This window comes from Girardinichthys multiradiatus, chromosome 13 (assembly GCF_021462225.1).
Source record: "Girardinichthys multiradiatus isolate DD_20200921_A chromosome 13, DD_fGirMul_XY1, whole genome shotgun sequence".
Lineage (NCBI taxonomy): Eukaryota > Metazoa > Chordata > Actinopteri > Cyprinodontiformes > Goodeidae > Girardinichthys > Girardinichthys multiradiatus.
In genome coordinates, this window is record NC_061806.1 from 38,868,337 (window position 1) to 38,888,000 (window position 19,664).

Consider the following 19,664-nt stretch of genomic DNA (forward strand, 5'->3'; position numbering starts at 1 on the left):
GGGATCAATTTGTGTAAATGTTTAAAGCATATAAAAAAATTATGCCCCAAGCTTTGGATACTCCACAGAGCACTGCTGTCAAAACTAGGAAGAGTATTGCACAACCTCAAACCTACCAAGACATGGCTACCCACCTACACTGACAGGATGAGCAAGGGAATGTTTAATCAGAGAAGCAGCCTCCAAGTAACTCTGGAGGAGCTGCATAACCCATAGCTTAAGTGGGAGAATCCATTGACAGGACAACTATTAGTCATGGACTGCAAGAGTTATAATTGCAGTTTGCCTCAAGCCATGTGGGGAACACAGCAAACATTTGGACAAAGATTTTCTGGTCAGATGAACAGAAAACCTAACAATGCACCTAACCCTGAACACACCATCTCTACAGTGAAACTCAGGGGCAGCATGTTTATGCAAAAAGCTGTCTGCCATTTTTGTCCATTCTAACAAACGAAGCTAGTATGAGGAAAAATAGAAATAAATATCTGAGATACAGTGGAACGGACCCTGAATGTACATGAGCTGTCATGTAAATTGCACCTCAAGCTGAATGCCTCACTGAACACATATTTCTACCATACATCAGAATGCCAGAAACCCCAAAACTAGATCCAATGTGATAACATGCAGATACAAGGTTAAAGCTAAGGGAGCCTTTAAACTGGAATATATAGATGAAAAAGAATGCGAACATATGACTAAACACAGTCCACACATTTAGTGAGGCTGACAGTTATGCTGAAATGGCAAGGTAGGAAGATCAGGAGAGATTAAATGTTTGTCCTTCAGAAAGCACTGCCTCAATGTGTGCGTTTGTTGTTGATAGTCGGACTATAAATTAGGCTCTGGTTGTCTCTCAGTGCTTTATTACATGATTAACTTCACTAACAGCTTTAGTTCTGGTTAGTTTATTTCCTGTCATTATGGGGATATATGTCATTCCAATATAGGGCTTTAAATTATTTATTTGAACCAAACTGTTTTTTTAGGGTGGAAGAATATTACACAAAAAGCTTTAATGATTTTTAAAGACAATATTTGTTTGCTCAAGCTTTTTTTCAATGTCAAATAAATCATTTTCCTTTTTTTTTATTTTCACAAGTGGAGCATTAGGGCTAACGTTATAATGCTCTGCTTTACATATACAGGTCCTTCTCAAAAAATTAGCATATTGTGATAAAGTTCATTATTTTCCATAATGTCATGATGAAAATTTAACATTCATATATTTTAGATTTGTTGCACACTAACTGAAATATTTCAGGTCTTTTATTGTCTTAATACGGATGATTTTGGCATACAGCTCATGAAAACCCAAAATTCCTATCTCACAAAATTAGCATATTTCATCCGACCAATAAAAGAAAAGTGTTTTTAATACAAAAAACGTCAACCTTCAAATAACCATGTACAGTTATGCACTCAATACTTGGTTGGGAATCCTTTTGCAGAAATGACTGCTTCAATGCAGCGTGGCATGGAGGCAATCAGCCTGTGGCACTGCTGAGGTCTTAAGGAGGCGCACGATGCTTCAATAGCGGCCTTTAGCTCATCCAGAGTGTTGGGTCTTGAGTCTCTCAACGTTCTCTTCACAATATCCCACAGATTCTCTATGGGGTTCAGGTCAGGAGAGTTGGCAGGCCAATTGAGCTCAGTGATACCATGGTCAATAAACCATTTACCAGTGGTTTTGGCACTGTGAGCAGGTGCCAGGTCATGCTGAAAAATGAAATCTTCATCTCCATAAAGCTTTTCAGCAGATGGAAGCATGAAGTGCTCCAAAATCTCCTGATAGCTAGCTGCATTGACCCTGCCCTTGATAAAACACAGTGGACCAACACCAGCAGCTGACACGGCACCCCAGACCATCACTGACTGTGGGTACTTGACACTGGACTTCTGGCATTTTGGCATTTCCTTCTCCCCAGTCTTCCTCCAGACTCTGGCACCTTGATTTCCGAATGACATGCAGAATTTGCTTTCATCCGAAAAAAGTACTTTGGACCACTGAGCAACAGTCCAGTGCTGCTTCTCTGTAGCCCAGGTCAGGCGCTTCTGCCGCTGTTTCTGGTTCAAAAGTAGCTTGACCTGGGGAATGCGGCACCTGTAGCCCATTTCCTGCACACGCCTGTGCACGGTGGCTCTGGATGTTTCTACTCCAAACTCAGTCCACTGCTTCCGCAGGTCCCCCAAGGTCTGGAATCGGCCCTTCTCCACGATCTTCCTCAGGGTCCGGTCACCTCTTCTCGTTGTGCAGCGTTTTCTGCCACACTTTTTCCTTCCCACAGACTTCCTACTGAGGTGCCTTGATACAGCACTCTGGGAACACCCTATTCGTTCAGAAATTTCTTTCTGTGTCTTACCCTCTTGCTTGAGGGTGTCAATAGTGGCCTTCTGGACAGCAGTCGGTTCGGCAGTCTTACCCATGATTGGGGTTTTGAGTGATGAACCAGGCTGGGAGTTTTAAAGGCCTCGGGAATCTTTTGCAGGTGTTTAGAGTTAACTCGTTGATTCAGATGATTAGGTTCATAGCTGGTTTAGAGACCCTTTTAATGATATGTTAATTTTGTGAGATAGGAATTTTGGGTTTTCCTGAGCTGTATGCCAAAATCATCCGTATTAAGACAATAAAAGACCTGAAATATTTCAGTTAGTGTGCAATGAATCTAAAATATATGAATGTTAAATTTTCATCATGACATTATGGAAAATAATGGACTTTATCACAATATGCTAATTTTTTGAGAAGGACCTGTATAAAAAAAATCTTTGTTAGAAACTGCTTTGGCATTATTTCAATTGCAATGGTCACGGTGACGGATACGAAAAGGGGAAGAAGAAGAAAAAGAAGCAAGAAAGAGAGAGAGGTGGGGCACAAAAGAAACATGGATGGAGGGAGAAAAGAATAGAGGAGAGAATGAAGGTTGAAAGAACACAAGATAACATCCTAGAAGACTGCTTCTACACCTGCAGAAACATGTATAACAACAGCAGTGTTACCGAAAGTGCATGGTACGAATGAATGCAAGTTGTATTTAGTGGTAATTGCGGCTCAATATATAACATGTGTTTATCTGTTACCACCTGAATCTTAACACCTGTGGGTGTAAGCGTGAGCGCACTTGTGTATTTAAGGTTTCTCCATAAAAATATGCAAAAGCAAGTGTGAAGAGCCACAGACCTGCCCCCAAGACCCGAGACAGACACGGAAGAGATTGAAGCCACATACATCCAAAAGCCCTCAGAGCATTGGAACCCCAGGAGGGCCACCGCTAGTACTACAGGTACAAAAGAGGGGTCTTCCTGGTCCAAATAGACCTGCCAACCAGAGCCGTACCAGGATAAAACAGTCCCAACCCCCAATGAATTTCGTTCTCAACCCCATGACACCCCCCATGAACCCCAACATAAATCTCCCCACAGGGCCACGCCCAACCAGGACACAGATATTGAACACATGCCCCCGAACTCAAACGCCACGAATCCCCTTGGAGGAATAACTCCACAGCACGCCAAACCTCACCAATCCCACATCTCAACCCCAATTCAATTCAGTCAGTCAGTTTCTACCGCTTATTCCATAGTGGGTCGCGGGGGAGCTGGTGCCTATCTCCAGCAGTCTATGGGCGAGAGGCAGTGTACACCGTGGACAGGTCGCCAGTCCATCGCAGGGCAACACACATACAACCATACACACACTCATTCATACACCTAAGGGCAATTTAGAGTGACCAATTAACCTAACTGGCATGTCTTTGGACTGTGGGAGGAAGCTGGAGTACCCAGTGAGAACCCACGCATGCACAGGGAGAACATGCAAATTCCATGCAGAAAGACCCCCGGCCGGGAATCGAACCCAGGACCTTCTTGCTGCAAGGCAACAGTGCTACCAACTGCGCCACTGTGCAGCCCCAATTCAATTCAATTCAGTTTTATTTATATTCACAACACATGTTGTCTCAAGGCACTTCACAACAGTCAGGTACATACATTCCTAGTAATCCTAACAATTGAACAGTGCAGTTGGAGTTAGCTTTTTATTCAAATTGGATAAAAAGTTTTTCTATCTAAGGACCCCAGGGCACCTCAGCATGCTAGCTGATCCCACACTCACACAAATAAAACATTTTCCACTTCACAACAAAAACCTACCAGAACAATGCAATAAACAACAATAAATTCAAACCTTTGTCCCTGTCTTTTATGCTATATAATGATTCCATCCTGGAAAAAATGACATGTCAAAAAATGATTTAAAACCAAAAATGTATTTAAATCCATGCCCAAGGTGCAAAGTTCTGCCCAAAATTGTATTTGCAAATAAAACATTTTTAATTGCAACATCCCACGTTATTAATAAAGGGCAGTACAGTTGACTTCATAAAACATGTTGAGCTTTGTTTGCATCTTGTGGGTGTAACAAGGCAATACTGTAGAAATAAGAGGGACATGTGTTTAATCCTTTTTGCTGGAACTGTATAAGGTCCCTGTAAATATTTAGCATGCACTTCTGGTTATTCAGATGTATTTCAGCTTTTCATCACATGAAGATGTCCTGATTTAAGTTACCCTACTGTAGGATACACAGACTGATTAAAATGTCCAGGATTTTGCACTCTGACGCAATCTACTGTAGCTCTAGAAAGTTTCATCTAAAGAGAAAAAAATTGTGCATCCTAGATTTTATAAACATACAGAGAAGAGGGGAAACAAGAATGACTGGGGAGAAATACCAGAGACCCACAGTTTGTGCATAGATCTGAGTTGAGCCAAAGGCTAAGCTGAACAAAAAAAAAAAAGCCCAGGCACATTATTATAAACTAGTTGAATTGAAGCTTAATTCAAATGTACACCGATGACCCATTTAAACCTCAAGTTAAAAATCTTAGGGAAGGGATTTGTGTGTCAGTTAAAAATATTTTCATGTTCCTTCTTCCTGGTAGCTATCTCCTCTCTTCAGTCTTCCCCTCTGGTGGCCTCCGCTCACATTGTTTCACATTACTTTGTGGATTACAAAATGATGTGGTGAAGTTCAAGTGTGGGGAACTAAATATGTTGCCGAAAGGGTCATTGTCCTTTGAAAAGGGAGCAAGGTTCATCCTTCAACAGGATAACAACTATAAACATGTTGCCAGACCTATCATTAAATAGTTTAGATCAAAATGTAATTAAATGTTAGAATGGCCTAGTCAATGTCCGGACCTGTGTACAATTAAGAATATGTGGCAAAGCTTCAAATTGACAAAATCACAGATGTTGCCTTATCCAATATGACTGAGCTTGAGCCATTCTACACAGATTAATGAACAAAACGTTCAGTCTCCACATGTGCAGAGATGGTAGAGACATACCCTAACAATCTGGCAGCTGTAATTGCAGCAAAGGGAGGCTGTACAAAGCAATGACTCTGTGTTTCCTTGTACTTCACAGTTATGGGCTACTTTGTGCTGATCTACAACATAAAATTAATATAAAATATGTTGAGGTTTGTGGTTGTAACGTGACAAAACATGAACAAGTCCAAGTCTTTGAAAACTAATTTAAAAGCTTACTTTTATTACCCAAGTAAATGTCCACTAACCCTATTAAAAAGGAGAGGCTAATAACAGATGTTCCCCTCCACATGGTGCAGAACTTTACCAAACGTGTTAATGAAGCTCACAGGGAGAAGGCACTTCAGGTGGGTCAGTTGACTTTCAAATGTGGGAAGACCATGCACCCTGTTCCAACTATGTGGCCCAGGCAGTTTTAAATTTAGTGAGGTCTAACTATACCCTCAACACTTTTCTAATTCCATTGATGTCTTTATTCAAAGCCTTAACTGGATCACCAACAATGGAGTTATTGCTAGTGCTGAATGATGCATATATTTGGTATTATTTTTACGTTCTTTGAGGCAGAGATACTAGGTTTAACAAGCTTCATTTTTACTCTCATTATGTGAATAATAAATTCTGTCTGATGTCGTCTCAGAACCTTTTTAATTTGGAAATAAAATCAATTAATTTGGCCTCAATACAACTTCCAGTAATAGGAACCTTGAACTGAACAAAAACGTTTATATAGTTAAACATCTTAGATTATTGATCATCTCAAGCTTTTTGTAAACTGCATTTTTTGTGCATGTGCAGTATATCTGTGTTAATAAAGTCAGATGTAGAGATGGAGAATAATTCAAAGAGATCAGATTTGGACCGTTTTCCTTTCCCTTTTTCAGGTCATGTATAATGTCACCTGCAGTACATTGCGTTTTGAAACAGAATAATTTGCTTTTCTACAGACTCTCTGGAAGATTCAGACTTTGAAATGAAAAGAATTGATTATACAGTAAATTGTGGTGATGCTTAATTTAATGATATGATTCTGAACTAAATTCTAGATTCTGTTTTTAAATTCTAATTAAATATATTTGTCCGGACAGTTTTCATGTTTAAATGTGCTATTGTTTGATGGTCAAAGACTGCAGATGATTTTTCCCTGATTCTGTGCGGAGACATCTCCCATTTTGATAAAGATAGGTTTAGGACTCAAACCCAGTGCAACACATATTCTGTATGAGTCAGCTGCTGATTTGGTTGTGCTCTTGCTGAAATAAGCGGGATTTCTGGAAGAATGTAGCTTTCTATAGCTGAAAATGCTATAAGTCCATCAGTAGTCAGAGCTCCAACTTCAACTAGAAAGTATGTTCTGTGAGAGAAATAAACTGTGGCTAACCCCCTGTGAAGTGATCCTCAAGGCTGACTCAAAGGATGTTATGCCAGTATTTCTCAGCGTCTAGACACGATGCTAAGCTACTGGAATGTGCTGTCGGTGTTTGACCCCTGATTGAAGGGGGGGCTGAAATCCTTTGCCACACAGGTGGGGTTGTTTATTGACCACTAAATGTGATGGGATGGATGGCAGTCCTTTTTCCTTATATTTTTTTACGATTTAGCCAACCTTTGACGTTTAGCTAAATTATCAAAAATAATACAAGGAGACTTTCCCACAAAGGGTTGAGGAATTGCCTTAAAACGTCGTACAGCTCTTAGAGTTTGAATTGGTTGACTGATAAGTAGCCAAGAGTTCATGTATTATTCTGGCTTAAATTTCCGATCAGTAAAAGTAGATTATGTGTTCTTTAAAGTTTGTATTTGTTTTTGTTAGTCTGGTTTGTTTAATTTAGCTGGTTTAAGTAACAATAAATTCATTCCTTGATTCAAGCTTTCTCATAGGCCTTAGGGAACATATTCTTATCTGTGAGAAAACAAGTTAGAGTGCTAAGAAAAAGATTAACTTTTGGTCTTTTTGGAATATATAATAAATGATAATTCAATCAGAAAGGAGAATGATTTACATCAGATTGACAATTAGATTTAATTATTCATTTAATGTACAAGACTGATTTACTTGTTAAATTAAATAGTAGTATGATTTAAAATAGCACTAATTTACTGCATGGATTTAAATCTACTACCTCTATAAAAGAAGCTGTTGTACATTCAATTCAATTCAATTCAAAGATACTTTATTGATCCCCGAGGGGATCTTGCTCTTTATTTGTTATAGTCCTTAAAGAAACTGGAATCTGCAGGACAGATCTCAAATAAAAACAGAAATGATTTTGGGGCAGAAAAGACGGATTAGTGTTTCTCGATTAATCCCTACCAGTTCTGTATGAATACTGGACATCTCATAATATACATAAGAGAAATGTTGTGTGGACTAATGTTTTAAAGATTGTTACAATCCTGGAAACAGAGGAGGTTGAATTACACCTTTTTCTTGTCATTTTGACAGGGTCAAAAAAGTCCTGTCATTATCTATTTTTGCCCGTGACATTAGTATTTTTTTAATGATAATAACTAATATTCAGTCTGAACAAGCTGAGCAGAGAATACACATCAACCAGATGAATACATGTCTCCGCAGTGACAAAAAACACGACTATGGACCCAGTCACTATGTATAAACATTCAAATTTAACGAGTGCAATTGAAATATAAACAGATCACCTGCTGTGGCCAGAACGCACAATTCACAACTTACTCCTGGTGTCATGGACCTGAATTGCACATCCACAGTTCAGATCAGGGGTGTGAAATGCAGTCTGTTAAAATGAAAAGATGGCCTTCAGATTTTTCCGTCACCATTTAAAAAAAACTTGCAAAAATCTTTGCCATGTTTTATATTAGTATTTATTTTGATGAATTATGCAGATTTTGACATCTGCAGGGCCAGATTGTGTTTGCACCTAATCAGTCACTATGCATGTCAGGTCACCTCCAGATATGATCTAGTTGAACTAAAAGCATTTTAATAGGACAATGAATAGTCTGCCATGCACCATGTGGTCATTGATCAGCTGCAAGACCGGTATCACATGTCAATTGCTTATCAGGACCGAAGACATTTCTCACCAAGCTGCCTCTTGCATGCAGATGACGGGGAGAAACAGTCCACATCATCCATTAATCTTTTACACCACATCTGCCTCTACATAATTTCTCATTTCGTCTTGGGTTTTTTGATTTCCCTTAACTCTTCCTCTTATTCTCCCTTTAAGTGCTTTCTGCACAAATTTCTTCCTTTTTTTTACTTTCACTTCCTCCCTGTGTCCTCCTCCCTGTGTTTGAAGTCTTCCCAGACCCCTCAGCAACATATGGAGAGAGAGAGAGCAAGTGACTCACTGAGACGGAGACAGAGAAACAGAGAGGGAACACATTGCATGATCAGTCAGGAGTTGCAAAGGGTTGAGTGCTACAGGGTGGCTGGTGGCAAGGATTGAGGAATATGACAGATTTTCTTGTAAACTACCCAATGTGGGAGTGTAAAAAGTGCTGTCTCTCGCTGTCTCATGCTGACAAACATATTAGTCACTGCAATTCTTTTCAATACACACAAACACAAGCTCTGTAGGTGCTCAACCCCCTTCCCTTCCCCCACGCTTTACTCTTTTGCTGTCTCTCACCAACACACACACTTATTTTAAAAAAAACTTTTGAAAGTCACACTTCTCAAGCAGCTACTCTTGGGGAATGCAAGCACATGAAAAAAAACATCCGGCTTTTCACTCTGTGTGAAAGCCTAACAGATGTCCGTGTGTGTGTGTGTGTGTGTGTGTGTGTGTGTGTGTGTGTGTGTGGCCACCAGGCAGAAGAAAAACAGAAAGCAAATCGGTTTCTAAACGGAAAAATACAAGCAGGCATGATGCCACTGTGTATTAGGACAGAGATTTTATAAGTTGCAGAGTTAAGTATATCCTTAAAAAAATCAAACTCTCTAGAAGGATTATTAAAAAACATTTTTTATTTGCAGCAAGCATGGAAGAGACTTGAAAACAATTTTGGACGCATCTCAGAACCATAGACAATTTGGCTGCCTCCTTTCCTCTTTGCAAAAGTACCAACCTGCATCAGTAATCAGTTCATAGCCTTGCAGAGTCCCTGGTCAGGAGCTTCTCTGCTGTGGAAGTCATCAGCACATGAAAGGAAGCACAGTATCAAGGGGAGTTATCAGCCCCACCAAACAACTGGCCATATCTGCTGAAGCTATTAGCACATATTCAACCGTGCTCACGACCAAAACATGTTTGCAGTCTCTTGATTTCAAACAGTGCTTTGCAAAAGAATTCATAAGACTTAAGCTTTGTCATATATTAAAAATGTATTTCATATGAAAAAATCCAAAGTGTTTTAATGGGTTTTGCCAAAGCGAAAGTAGCTTAAACTGTGATGATTTGCAGCTCCTCCAGTGTGACCATGGACCTTGTGGCTGCTTCCCTGATAAATGCTCTCCATGTCTTGCCTGTTAATTTAACTTTCAAGCTGTATCTTGAACAGTTTTGCACTTGTGTTATGCTCTGCTCCATTTCATATGACAGTTTGAACAGACCTCTGTGAGGTATTAAAAGTTTGGGATATTATTTAATTCATTGGCTGCACAGGATTTTGCTTTAGGGCATCAGACTAAAAGAGGGTGAATATAAATGAATCCCACAATTTTCAGATTTTTATTTGTAAGTCTTAAGTGGAAATCTTTTCCACTTCGCATTATGTGTTACCCATCGTTATTCTGCCATCTAAAAACCCAATAAAATACATTAAAGTTTGTGGTTTGAAAAATGGAATAAGTTTCAGTGAGTATGAACACTTCAGAAAGAAACTGTATGATTAAAAAGATGGTAGACATTCATACTTAAACCTAAAGGGGAATTAAATAATAAATTTTTAGATGTCCATTGAAATGAAAAAGCTCTAAAGGAAATGTTTTGGCAACCCTAAAAAGATCTCAAAGGTAATGGAATGATAAAACTCATCTTTCAACCTTTGCAGTTATAGCATTTTTTTCTAATAAGCTTCTTTTAAACTGTTATACAGTTTTTTTCACAAACTGTACAAAATGCCTTACAAAGGATGCCTGATTCCACAAATCCCTTTTTACCAACATCTTTTTTATCCGATCCGCTGTAGGTTCAGTGTTTTTTGCTCATTCTTAAGGGTTTGGTCCCAGACTCACTGATTCTACAGCTCCTCTGAGCCACTATTCCCATAACTGTGTGTGTAGGTCATTGCCAGGAAGAACAAGGGCAAAAAGAGGTACAGGAAGAGGGAAGGAGGGTTTAGGAGACAAGGAGAGTGAGAGATGAAGAGTGAAAGAAGGAGAAAACAAGATGTTGAAGAAAGACAAGTAGAAAACACAAAGTAAGGGAGAAGACGGCCAAAAAAGTGTGTGTGTGTGTATATGTGTGTGTGTGTGTGTGTGTGTGTGTGTGTGTGTGTGTGTGTGTGTGTGTGTTCCGATGAAATCTGCCATCCTCAGCAGCCTCCTGTTAAAATAAATCGGATTAGCTCTCCTCCAGGAGGGAGCCTTCAGGAATGCAGATGAAGGATTGCAGCACAGGTTCCTCTCCTGGTCTCCAGGATGCCCTCAGTCTCCCACACACACACACACACGCACACACACACATACACACCTTTTCACTCTCACTTTTCCCTCTAAAAGACATTCCTTCCTTTCCTCCTATTCATAAACACATGATTGTATGTGATTTAAATAGAAAGAGTGTCTTTGATACTAATTCACTTTGTCCTATTGACTGAGTTTAGTCCCACCTCAACTTTGGCACTTGTCAGTTTTTTCCAATTTCAAACGAGTTGATTTAAGTTTGAATTAATTTATTTCCTACATAAAGAAGCAGTATTTAAATATAATAAACATGGAGCTACAAAATGATCGATGTGACATTGGAAACTATTGACTGCCGAGGACATTCTGCACCTCCAAAAGGTTAATATCTAACAGCTAGCTGGGGTCTGTATTAACACTCAGAAAGCAACAAAGATTGTAACATATTATGTGGCTTGCTTAAATGTGTAGATTATAATTTTTACAACTTTTTGTTTTCAATTGTGTTTGTAGCTGGTGAAGTTTATATTATTTAGCATTTTTAAGTGAAGAATGTGTTTAAATGATAAGACAGAAACTTTTGTTAAGCTGCCAAACGTTCCTGAAGAGTGATGTTGTGTACTGAATAAATATATTACATATAAAGTTATAATTTATTTAGGATGAATAATTTGTTCAGTGAGGCTGAGGAAATAGTAGCAGCAATACAGCAGATGCTTGCAGACTGCAACCCTAGCTACACATTTAGAAGCATCTTATAATGAGGCCAGTTTTCTGCAATGGTCACTGAATGCTTGTGAAAAAACCTGTAATTGAAAAAAAAAAAAAAGATTTTGGCAGTATTCAGGGTAGATGTTGCAGTTTCTGCTCCTTATCAGACAAAAGTTGTTTGGAAACTTTGTCACCAGTATGCTTTACATTAGCGAGGTTTGCAATGGAGCACAAAGGAGCAGTGAATTAAAGCAGCTGAAAGTTTCTAGCACTAAAAAAAGAAAAAACAAAAAAAACTTGCTGTGAGTGAATATGAAGATTGATGTCCGTGTTTTATTGTAATAATGGATGCCAATAGATCTTTTTGAGTAAAAGAGGTAGCATAAAAAGACTCCAGTTGTTGCAGAATCCTGGTGTAAAAAGTGTGTCCAAGACAGAAGTGCATTTTTTGTGCATGAGGAGAAATCTACCATCTTATTGACTTTCACAAATCTCAAATGTATTTCCTGCATAAAAGATCTTTAGAACATAAGAGTGGCCACTCCTTCCGTTTTGTGTTGCCAATAAACAACTATATATTAATTTCATATATTCCTTCACAGTTTTTTTTCTGTTTATAATAACAGGCAGTTGTGCCCTGCCATTCCAGTCCACCGCTACAACCAGGCTTTCAATAAGGTTGTCTTAAGTTTTCACATGCTACATGGCTCATAGTCCATATGCATTAGTTCCCTAGTAACTTATGAATACAAGATCTTGGTTATTAGCTTCAGGGATCTAAAGGGACAAGCACTGGCATACATTGCTGAACTTTTAAATCGTAGCAGAACTCTAAGGTTCAGTGACCAGGGTGTGTTGCTTGTGCCACATACAAGACTGAAAACTAAAGGAACTTTTCAACAATAGTTCCAGGACTCACTACAACCAAGCTTAAGAACTGCATACTCTTCAGTATTTTAAAAAGCAGCTAAAACACATTTATTATTTTCTCCTGTTTGTATTGGTTGTGGGATGTATGTGGGATTTATGTATTTGTATTTGTATTTGGCTCTTTTGTGTCAGAAAAATGCATTTTAATGTTATCTGTTTTGAAAAACACAGACATACTGTGACTTAGTTACGCCTCAAACTGTTCAGATTTTTATGTTTTGTGGCATTTAAATATATTTCCTCATTAATTTGTATAGAAAGAAGTCAAAATCAGAAAACCCGTCACTTATACAGTAACAGCTAATAAACCGAAGAGGCTAATTTCCTAATAATGGATTGCTAAAACAAAGCAAATACAAGATAACTTCATAGTGTAATTATTTTTTCTTTCTTGTTTTTTATGATTTTCCACATAATTATGGCTATTAGGGATTAATCTGACATTCTTCCCGCTTTTTTTTCTTTCAGACTGGCATGGCGTTAACATACGATCCTGCTGCAATGCAGAATGGGTAAGAACTCTATCTGCGTATCGGTGTATGAATGTGTGAGCGTTAGTGAGTGCGATTGGGTGAATGTGGCTCTAGTGTAAAGCGCTTTGAGCAGTCTCTATGACTGGAAAAGCGCTATACAAGTTCAGTCCATTTACCATTTATCTTTGGCACCAACTAATGCTCTCACCTCTTGGCTCATAGAAACAGAGTCAATACCACTGTCATACATAAAGATTAATGTAGCGTCTGCACTTTGTTACGGTTTGATTAAGGAAATCTATACAGACTCCAGGTATTGGTTTTCACTGGTAGGGTTGGATGAGAAATGTGGGCAGAGGGGAAGCTGAGGGAGCTTTCTTGTGTGTGTTTACTCGTTTATGTCTTCTTGTGTGCTTTATGTCTTTATGTAATGAATTAATGATGCTCTGGAAATAAATGACCCGAGCAACATATTTTATTTTCCCTGTTCCTCTGAGACAGGAAGGATCATGCCGAGCCCACCACCCCTCTATCTACCCCTGACCTCAGTCATTCACAGGAAACTCCTCACTCCCACTTCCTAAACCACTTATCCCCCAGTGACCACAAGTCAGTCTCAACCAACAGCCTACACAAACAGCATCACTCACTTTACACAGCCTGCAATGTAGATGCTCTGTTTGACGGAGCTCTGCAGACTTTTAATCCCACAGATATATTTAGTGAAAAAAAATTTCTGGGAAAGTAATGCTTACATTTTCAGACAGTCTAGTAAACCTTTAGCCTGAATACTAAAAACATGAAGTAACAGAGTAACCAGTTTGAGTGTATCATCCAGCAGAATTGTAAAATATTAGTTTTCACAGACAGATGCAGTATTGTTCCAATGTATATTGGCATTTGTAGATGTATATACAATACTTGTAATCCACAATATTCACATCTAATGCATATACTGTGGAAAAGTTTTAAACCACCCTTGATTTCTTCAAGCTTTACCTAAAAGGATCTAGAGTTTCTTGCATTTTCTTTAAAGTGATCTGAATCAGTACATTTGGAGGCTTTCTGAAGGTCTTTGAAAAATGTTCTTGGGAGTCTGGTTGCATTGTTATGAATGAAAATTTCTAAAACAAGACTTTAAAGATCCATTTCCTTTTAGCTGATCACCTGCTATATGGCAAGGTTTTAGCTAATAGCTCTTTGAGAATCACCTTGTTGGTGCTAACATACAGTTATCTGCTTATCACACTGTTTTATCTCTAGCATTAATTCAACTGAAGAGAACAAATCATGCCTTTGAACAGGCTTGTGGTCGACTAAGAATGGTATGAACCACAATGAAAGCTTGGCACTCTCTGTGACATCTGATTTTAAGGACTGTAGTCTGTAGGAATGCTATGGTGGAAGATTTTAGTGGCTTTTGAACTCACCTAAGGACAATAAAGTCAATGGTTTGGAGTGGTCACCACAAAGCCCTGATCTCAGTCTGATAGTAAACTGGTGGGCAGAGCTGAAAAGATAAACGTTTATTGGCTGCTTTGCGGTTTGTAAGCACAACACCACTGTGGAAACACATCTGCAAGAAACTTGTAGAAGCATTTTTTTTCTTTTCAAAGAGATTAATCTGGGATTGTTTTAATACAAATTTCCCACCACATACCATTTGTAAATGAAGAAAAAAACAGCTTGAGGCATGTTTTTGCAACACCTCATTGTCTATCAACTCATCTGTAGAGTGGTAAAGTCATATTTATCTGTTTAACATATGTTGTTACAAAAACCACAGTAAAATTTTAGTCCATTCTGATTCATTACATTTGACATTTTAGTTTAGATATTTTTGACAAAACAAGCATAAAAATAATACACTGCTCAAAAAAATAAAGAGAACACTTAAACAACACAATATAACTCCAAGTAAATCAAACTTCTGTGACATCCAACTTTCCACTTGGAAGCAACACTGATTGACAATCAATTTCACAGCTGTTGTGCAAATGGAATACACAACAGGGGGAAATCTTTGGCGATTAGCAAGACACACTCAATAAAGGAGTGGTTCTGCAGCAGTGGTGGATGCTGGTCTTTCAAGGAGGGGAAGCTCAATTTCAAGATTGCTGATTTGCTCATTCGCTCATTTGCTCATTTCGTTGTCAATCAAAAAGGGATTCAGCCTCAGACAGATCATCAAATCATCATGCAGAAGCCAAGCGTCCGGGCCAGCCAAGGCCAGCTCACTGCCCCATAGTCCCCCAGAGACGCTGAGCATCCGATGGGCGAGACAAACCCCAGCTTTTTTGCTTCAGTCACTGTTTAAAGCACTGTGAAGCCGTGTCATTACCAGTGATAAGAAGCCGATTCTGAACAAAAATTGAGCGCGTTGTAGCGCATATTTAGTCAATGACATGTACACACAACAGTATATATTTGATCACTTATTGTTTGACATTTTAGTGGAAGCTGAGCTTCCCTTGCAGTCTTAGAGCAATCGCCACTGTTCTGCAGGTGGGGACCACAGACCACTTCTCAGTACCTATGCTTTCTGGCTGATGTTTTGGTCACTTTTGAATGTTGGTGGTGCTTTCACACTCGTGGTAGCATGAGACGGACTCTACAACGGACTCTCCGCCTTTGTGCAAGGAGGAACAGGAGGAGCATTGCCAGAGCCCTGCAAAATGACCTCCAGCAGGCCACAAATGTGCATGTGTCTGCACAAACCGACTCCATGACTCCATAGAGTCTGGAGACACCGTGGAGAGTGATCTGCTGCCTGCAACATCCTTCAGCATGACCGGTTTGGCAGTGGGTCAGTAATGGTGTGGGGTGGCATTTCTTTGGAGGGCCGCATGGCCAGAGGTACCAAAGGTAGCCTGACTGCCATTAGGTACCGAGATGAGATCCTCAGACCCCTTGTGAGACCATATGCTGGTGCGGATGGCCCTGGGTTCCTCCTAATGCAGGACAATGCTAGACCTCATGTGGCTGGAGTGTGTCAGCAGTTCCTGCAAGATGAAGACATTGAAGTTATGGACTGGTCCGCCCGTTTCCAAGACCTGAATCCGATTGAGCCCATCTGGGACATCATGTCTCGCTCCATCCACCAACGTCACATTGCACCACACACTGTCCAGGAGTTGGTGGATGCTTTAGTCCAGGTCTGGGAGGAGATCCCTCAGGAGACCATCTGCCGTCTCATCAGGAGCATGCCCAGGCATTTAAGGGAGGTCATACAGACACGTGGAGGCCACACACAATACTGAGCCTCATTTTGACTTGTTTTAAGGACATTACATCAAAGTTGGATCAGCTTGTAGTGTGTTTTTCCACTTTAATGTTGTGTGTGACTCCAAATCCAGGCCTCCATTGGTTAATAAATTTGATTTCCATTGATGATTTTTGTGTGATTTTGTTGTCAGCACATTCAACTTTGTACAGAACAAAGTATTCAATGAGAATATTTCATTCGTTCAGATCTAGGATGTGTTATTTTAGTGTTCCCTTTATTTTTTTGAGCAGTGTATATTCTGACCTCTGCTGCATGATTTATAAATGTTTACATGACTCATAGAAATATATTAATATTTTGATTTTCTGTACAAGCGATCAGTGAGAACTACTCATGTATCAGCCCCTTGGAGAAGTGTCCAACTACATGAACAACTACCTGAACTGGGATCTTAGCAATAGGAAAACGGCGTAGGGGTCAAATTAAGGGTAGGAAATAAGATTCGGCTTTAAAATGCAGAATTTTCTCCAAACTGAACCTCCACAGATGCTACTGAAGCACATCGCAGTTTGGCTTAACTTCTTGAATCCACACAAACTACAAAGCTCAGTTTGATGTAATGTTTTCAAATGAGAATACTTTAAGATGATGGATAAAACTGTAGTGTACCACTATGGCCAAATTTTAATTCTAGACAAATAATAAGATTCATCCATGCGTATGTGTGCATCTGTGTAAAAGTTTCAACTTTTCCTTTCATATTGTAAATATGGCTCTTCTTTAAGGATGCTAAAAAAAAATTTAAAACCATTACTACAATAGCGGGAATTGTTTCTACAGAATCAAATGCAAAGAAAATACATCCTATTATTATTTTAAGCAAACAGAGGCTTAACTGAAACCAGATATTGACTTGCTTGTAGATTTCTAAACAGGCAGTTTATAGATTAGACAAGCTGCAGCTAAAGTCTGTTCAAATAATCAAATGTAACGCCTTGTCCATTGACAGGTGGACTAAGAGACAGATAGTAGAGCAATTATTATGCTTCCTACAGTGAAATGTAGTAATTTGTTTGTGTTGCAAGGGTGTCTTGTCAATTCTCAAATAATTAAAATAAATGATCAACTTACCAATTTACCCAAAAGTAGAGCCCCATTCTTTGTAGAGAATCTACACCATCTGATTTGCAGCCTAAGAAAGAACAATCTAAACAAAAATTAACTGGTCCAAATTTTTTCAAATAAATCCTCAAATAAATAAAAAAACACCCAACAGATTCAATGCCATGATTTATGAAAACAATGGGGGAAACAAATGGAAAAGCAGGGTAGAAAAAATCTAAATACCAAAGTAGAGATGACTTGATGCATATTGCCATGTTTTGAGGAAACCAATGATGGATTTTAGCACAAACAGCTCATAGAAACTCTGAAGCACAGCTGTGGAGGCCTGATAATTTGGGTTTATTTTTACACACAAGAACCTGGAACACACAGGCTCAGAACCGGGAAACCTTGCAGCTATTGAGTCGACCATGACTTCCTCTGTATACCAAAGTATTCTGGAGTCAACGGTTATTCTATCTGTCTGACCGCTGAAGTTTCGCTGTAACTGAGTCATTAACATGATCCAAAACACAGCAGCACAACTGCAACAGAATGTCTGAAAAGGAATTGTTTAAGGGGTTGCAGCTAGTCTGAATCCAGACCTCAATCTCACTGAAATACTGCGATGGAACCTTAAAAAAGCTGTGCTAAAACATGTGTCCAAAACTTACTTTAAATGAAGAAATGTTGTACAAAAAAGGGGGCAGATTTGTATGAGGGTTACATTTAAATAATTTTAGAACCAGATGATTTTTGTTTTGTCATTATATTTAAAATCTAAGATGTGAAAAAATGTGTGCTTTGTTTTTATTATGACTGTAGGTCTGACATAAAAACATTGAGAAGTGCAAATGTCGTTGATAGGTGACCCCAATGTTACTTGACTTTTGGATTATATCATTATTTTAAAAAGTATGGTTCATCATTCAAGATGAATTGTACTGAGGTATTTCCTATAGTCTCAGTTTAAATCTCAACAATTTTTTGTGCATTAAATAAACATGATGATTACATGATGTAATTAATACAGCTTTGGCCTGGTTTTAACTTTCTCACTTTTTTCTCCATTTGTCCTCTCTTCTTAGTTTCTACTCCTCGCCTTACAGCATTGCCACCAACCGCATGATCGCACAGACCTCCATCACACCCTTCATTGCTGCTTCCCCTGTTTCCACATATCAGGTAGGTCATAATGTGCCACGTTATGGGTAAATCGCTGCCTGCATACGTTACATAGAAGTTTTCTTTGTATAAGGGATGTTAGAAAGGAAATGGGCTGCAACACAGCATGATGTCCTCTCCTCTTTTCTGGTTACCACTCCACCGTCCCAGCTGTGCTTGATAACATCTGCTTGACATCACAACAGGCCTAAGAAAACGAGCAACATAAAAATGGATGTTAAGAAAAAGAGAAGGCAGAAAAGGGAAAATATACATCAACAGTAGTGATATTTATCCGCAGGTTATTTTGATATGAACCTGTTTCATAAACTATAAAAATTAGTACATTCTTTTTATCTTGTCATTGAGTGATCTCTTCCACACAGAGAATTGCCTGATTTCTGTGTATTTCTTATTATTTAAGATTTATTTAGAATCCATCAAAAAGACCTACAAGAATTTCAAAAAGAATAAATGAGAACTAGTTATGAATATAATCATTTTTTTAATCAAGGTATGGTCTATATACAAATATATACTCAAAGAAAAAAAAAACAATCAAAACATATTATAAAAAAGTCAACGAAATTACACTAATTCACACCTACAAATTAATGGGAAGCTTTATGATTACTGATTAAAATCTAAAAATTACCAGAAGCTTAAAAGGTTTTCTAAGAAGCCTAAAAGTAATCTTTATGGATTAATTTTCTTCTAACTTATTTTTTTAATTTAAATTTAAATTCTACTTTAATACTTAATCTGAGAAAATAAAAAGGGACTCCAAACTCGCCTTGATTCTTGGATTTTCCACACCAGAACAGACACAATAGTACAGTTGCTTGTTTTACAAAAAAACTCAAATCTTGGAAACTTAGCATTGTATATGATACTAGCATAAAACAATTAACACAACCAAATCCAAAACTTTGATCAGTCCTCTCTGAGCCTGTTGAGTTAATTTTCTTGATCAGTTCTTAGGTTTAAGCTGAGTATGAAATAAACTACTTTGGCGGCATATTTTTCTGGGTAAGAAATCAGTCGATCAGACTTTGAGTAACATGAGAAATACATCATGTTAAATAAAGAACAATGAAATCTATTATTTTTCTATTGACAACCACTCAGACAAAACATTTTGAGCATACTACTGACAGTGTTATATA

The 19,664-nt window shown here is 38.5% G+C and overlaps 1 protein-coding gene across 6 annotated transcripts in view; it reads left to right on the forward strand.

The window, feature by feature from the left end:
- Window positions 1-19,664, forward strand: part of rbms3 (RNA binding motif, single stranded interacting protein) — a 453,566-nt gene that overhangs the window by 382,159 nt on the left and 51,743 nt on the right. For all 6 annotated transcript variants that reach the window (XM_047383175.1, XM_047383169.1, XM_047383170.1 and 3 more), the window contains 2 exons: window positions 13,000-13,043; window positions 18,423-18,519. In XM_047383175.1, the coding sequence (XP_047239131.1) occupies window positions 13,000-13,043; window positions 18,423-18,519 (141 nt within the window). The remainder of the gene's footprint in view (window positions 1-12,999; window positions 13,044-18,422; window positions 18,520-19,664) is intronic.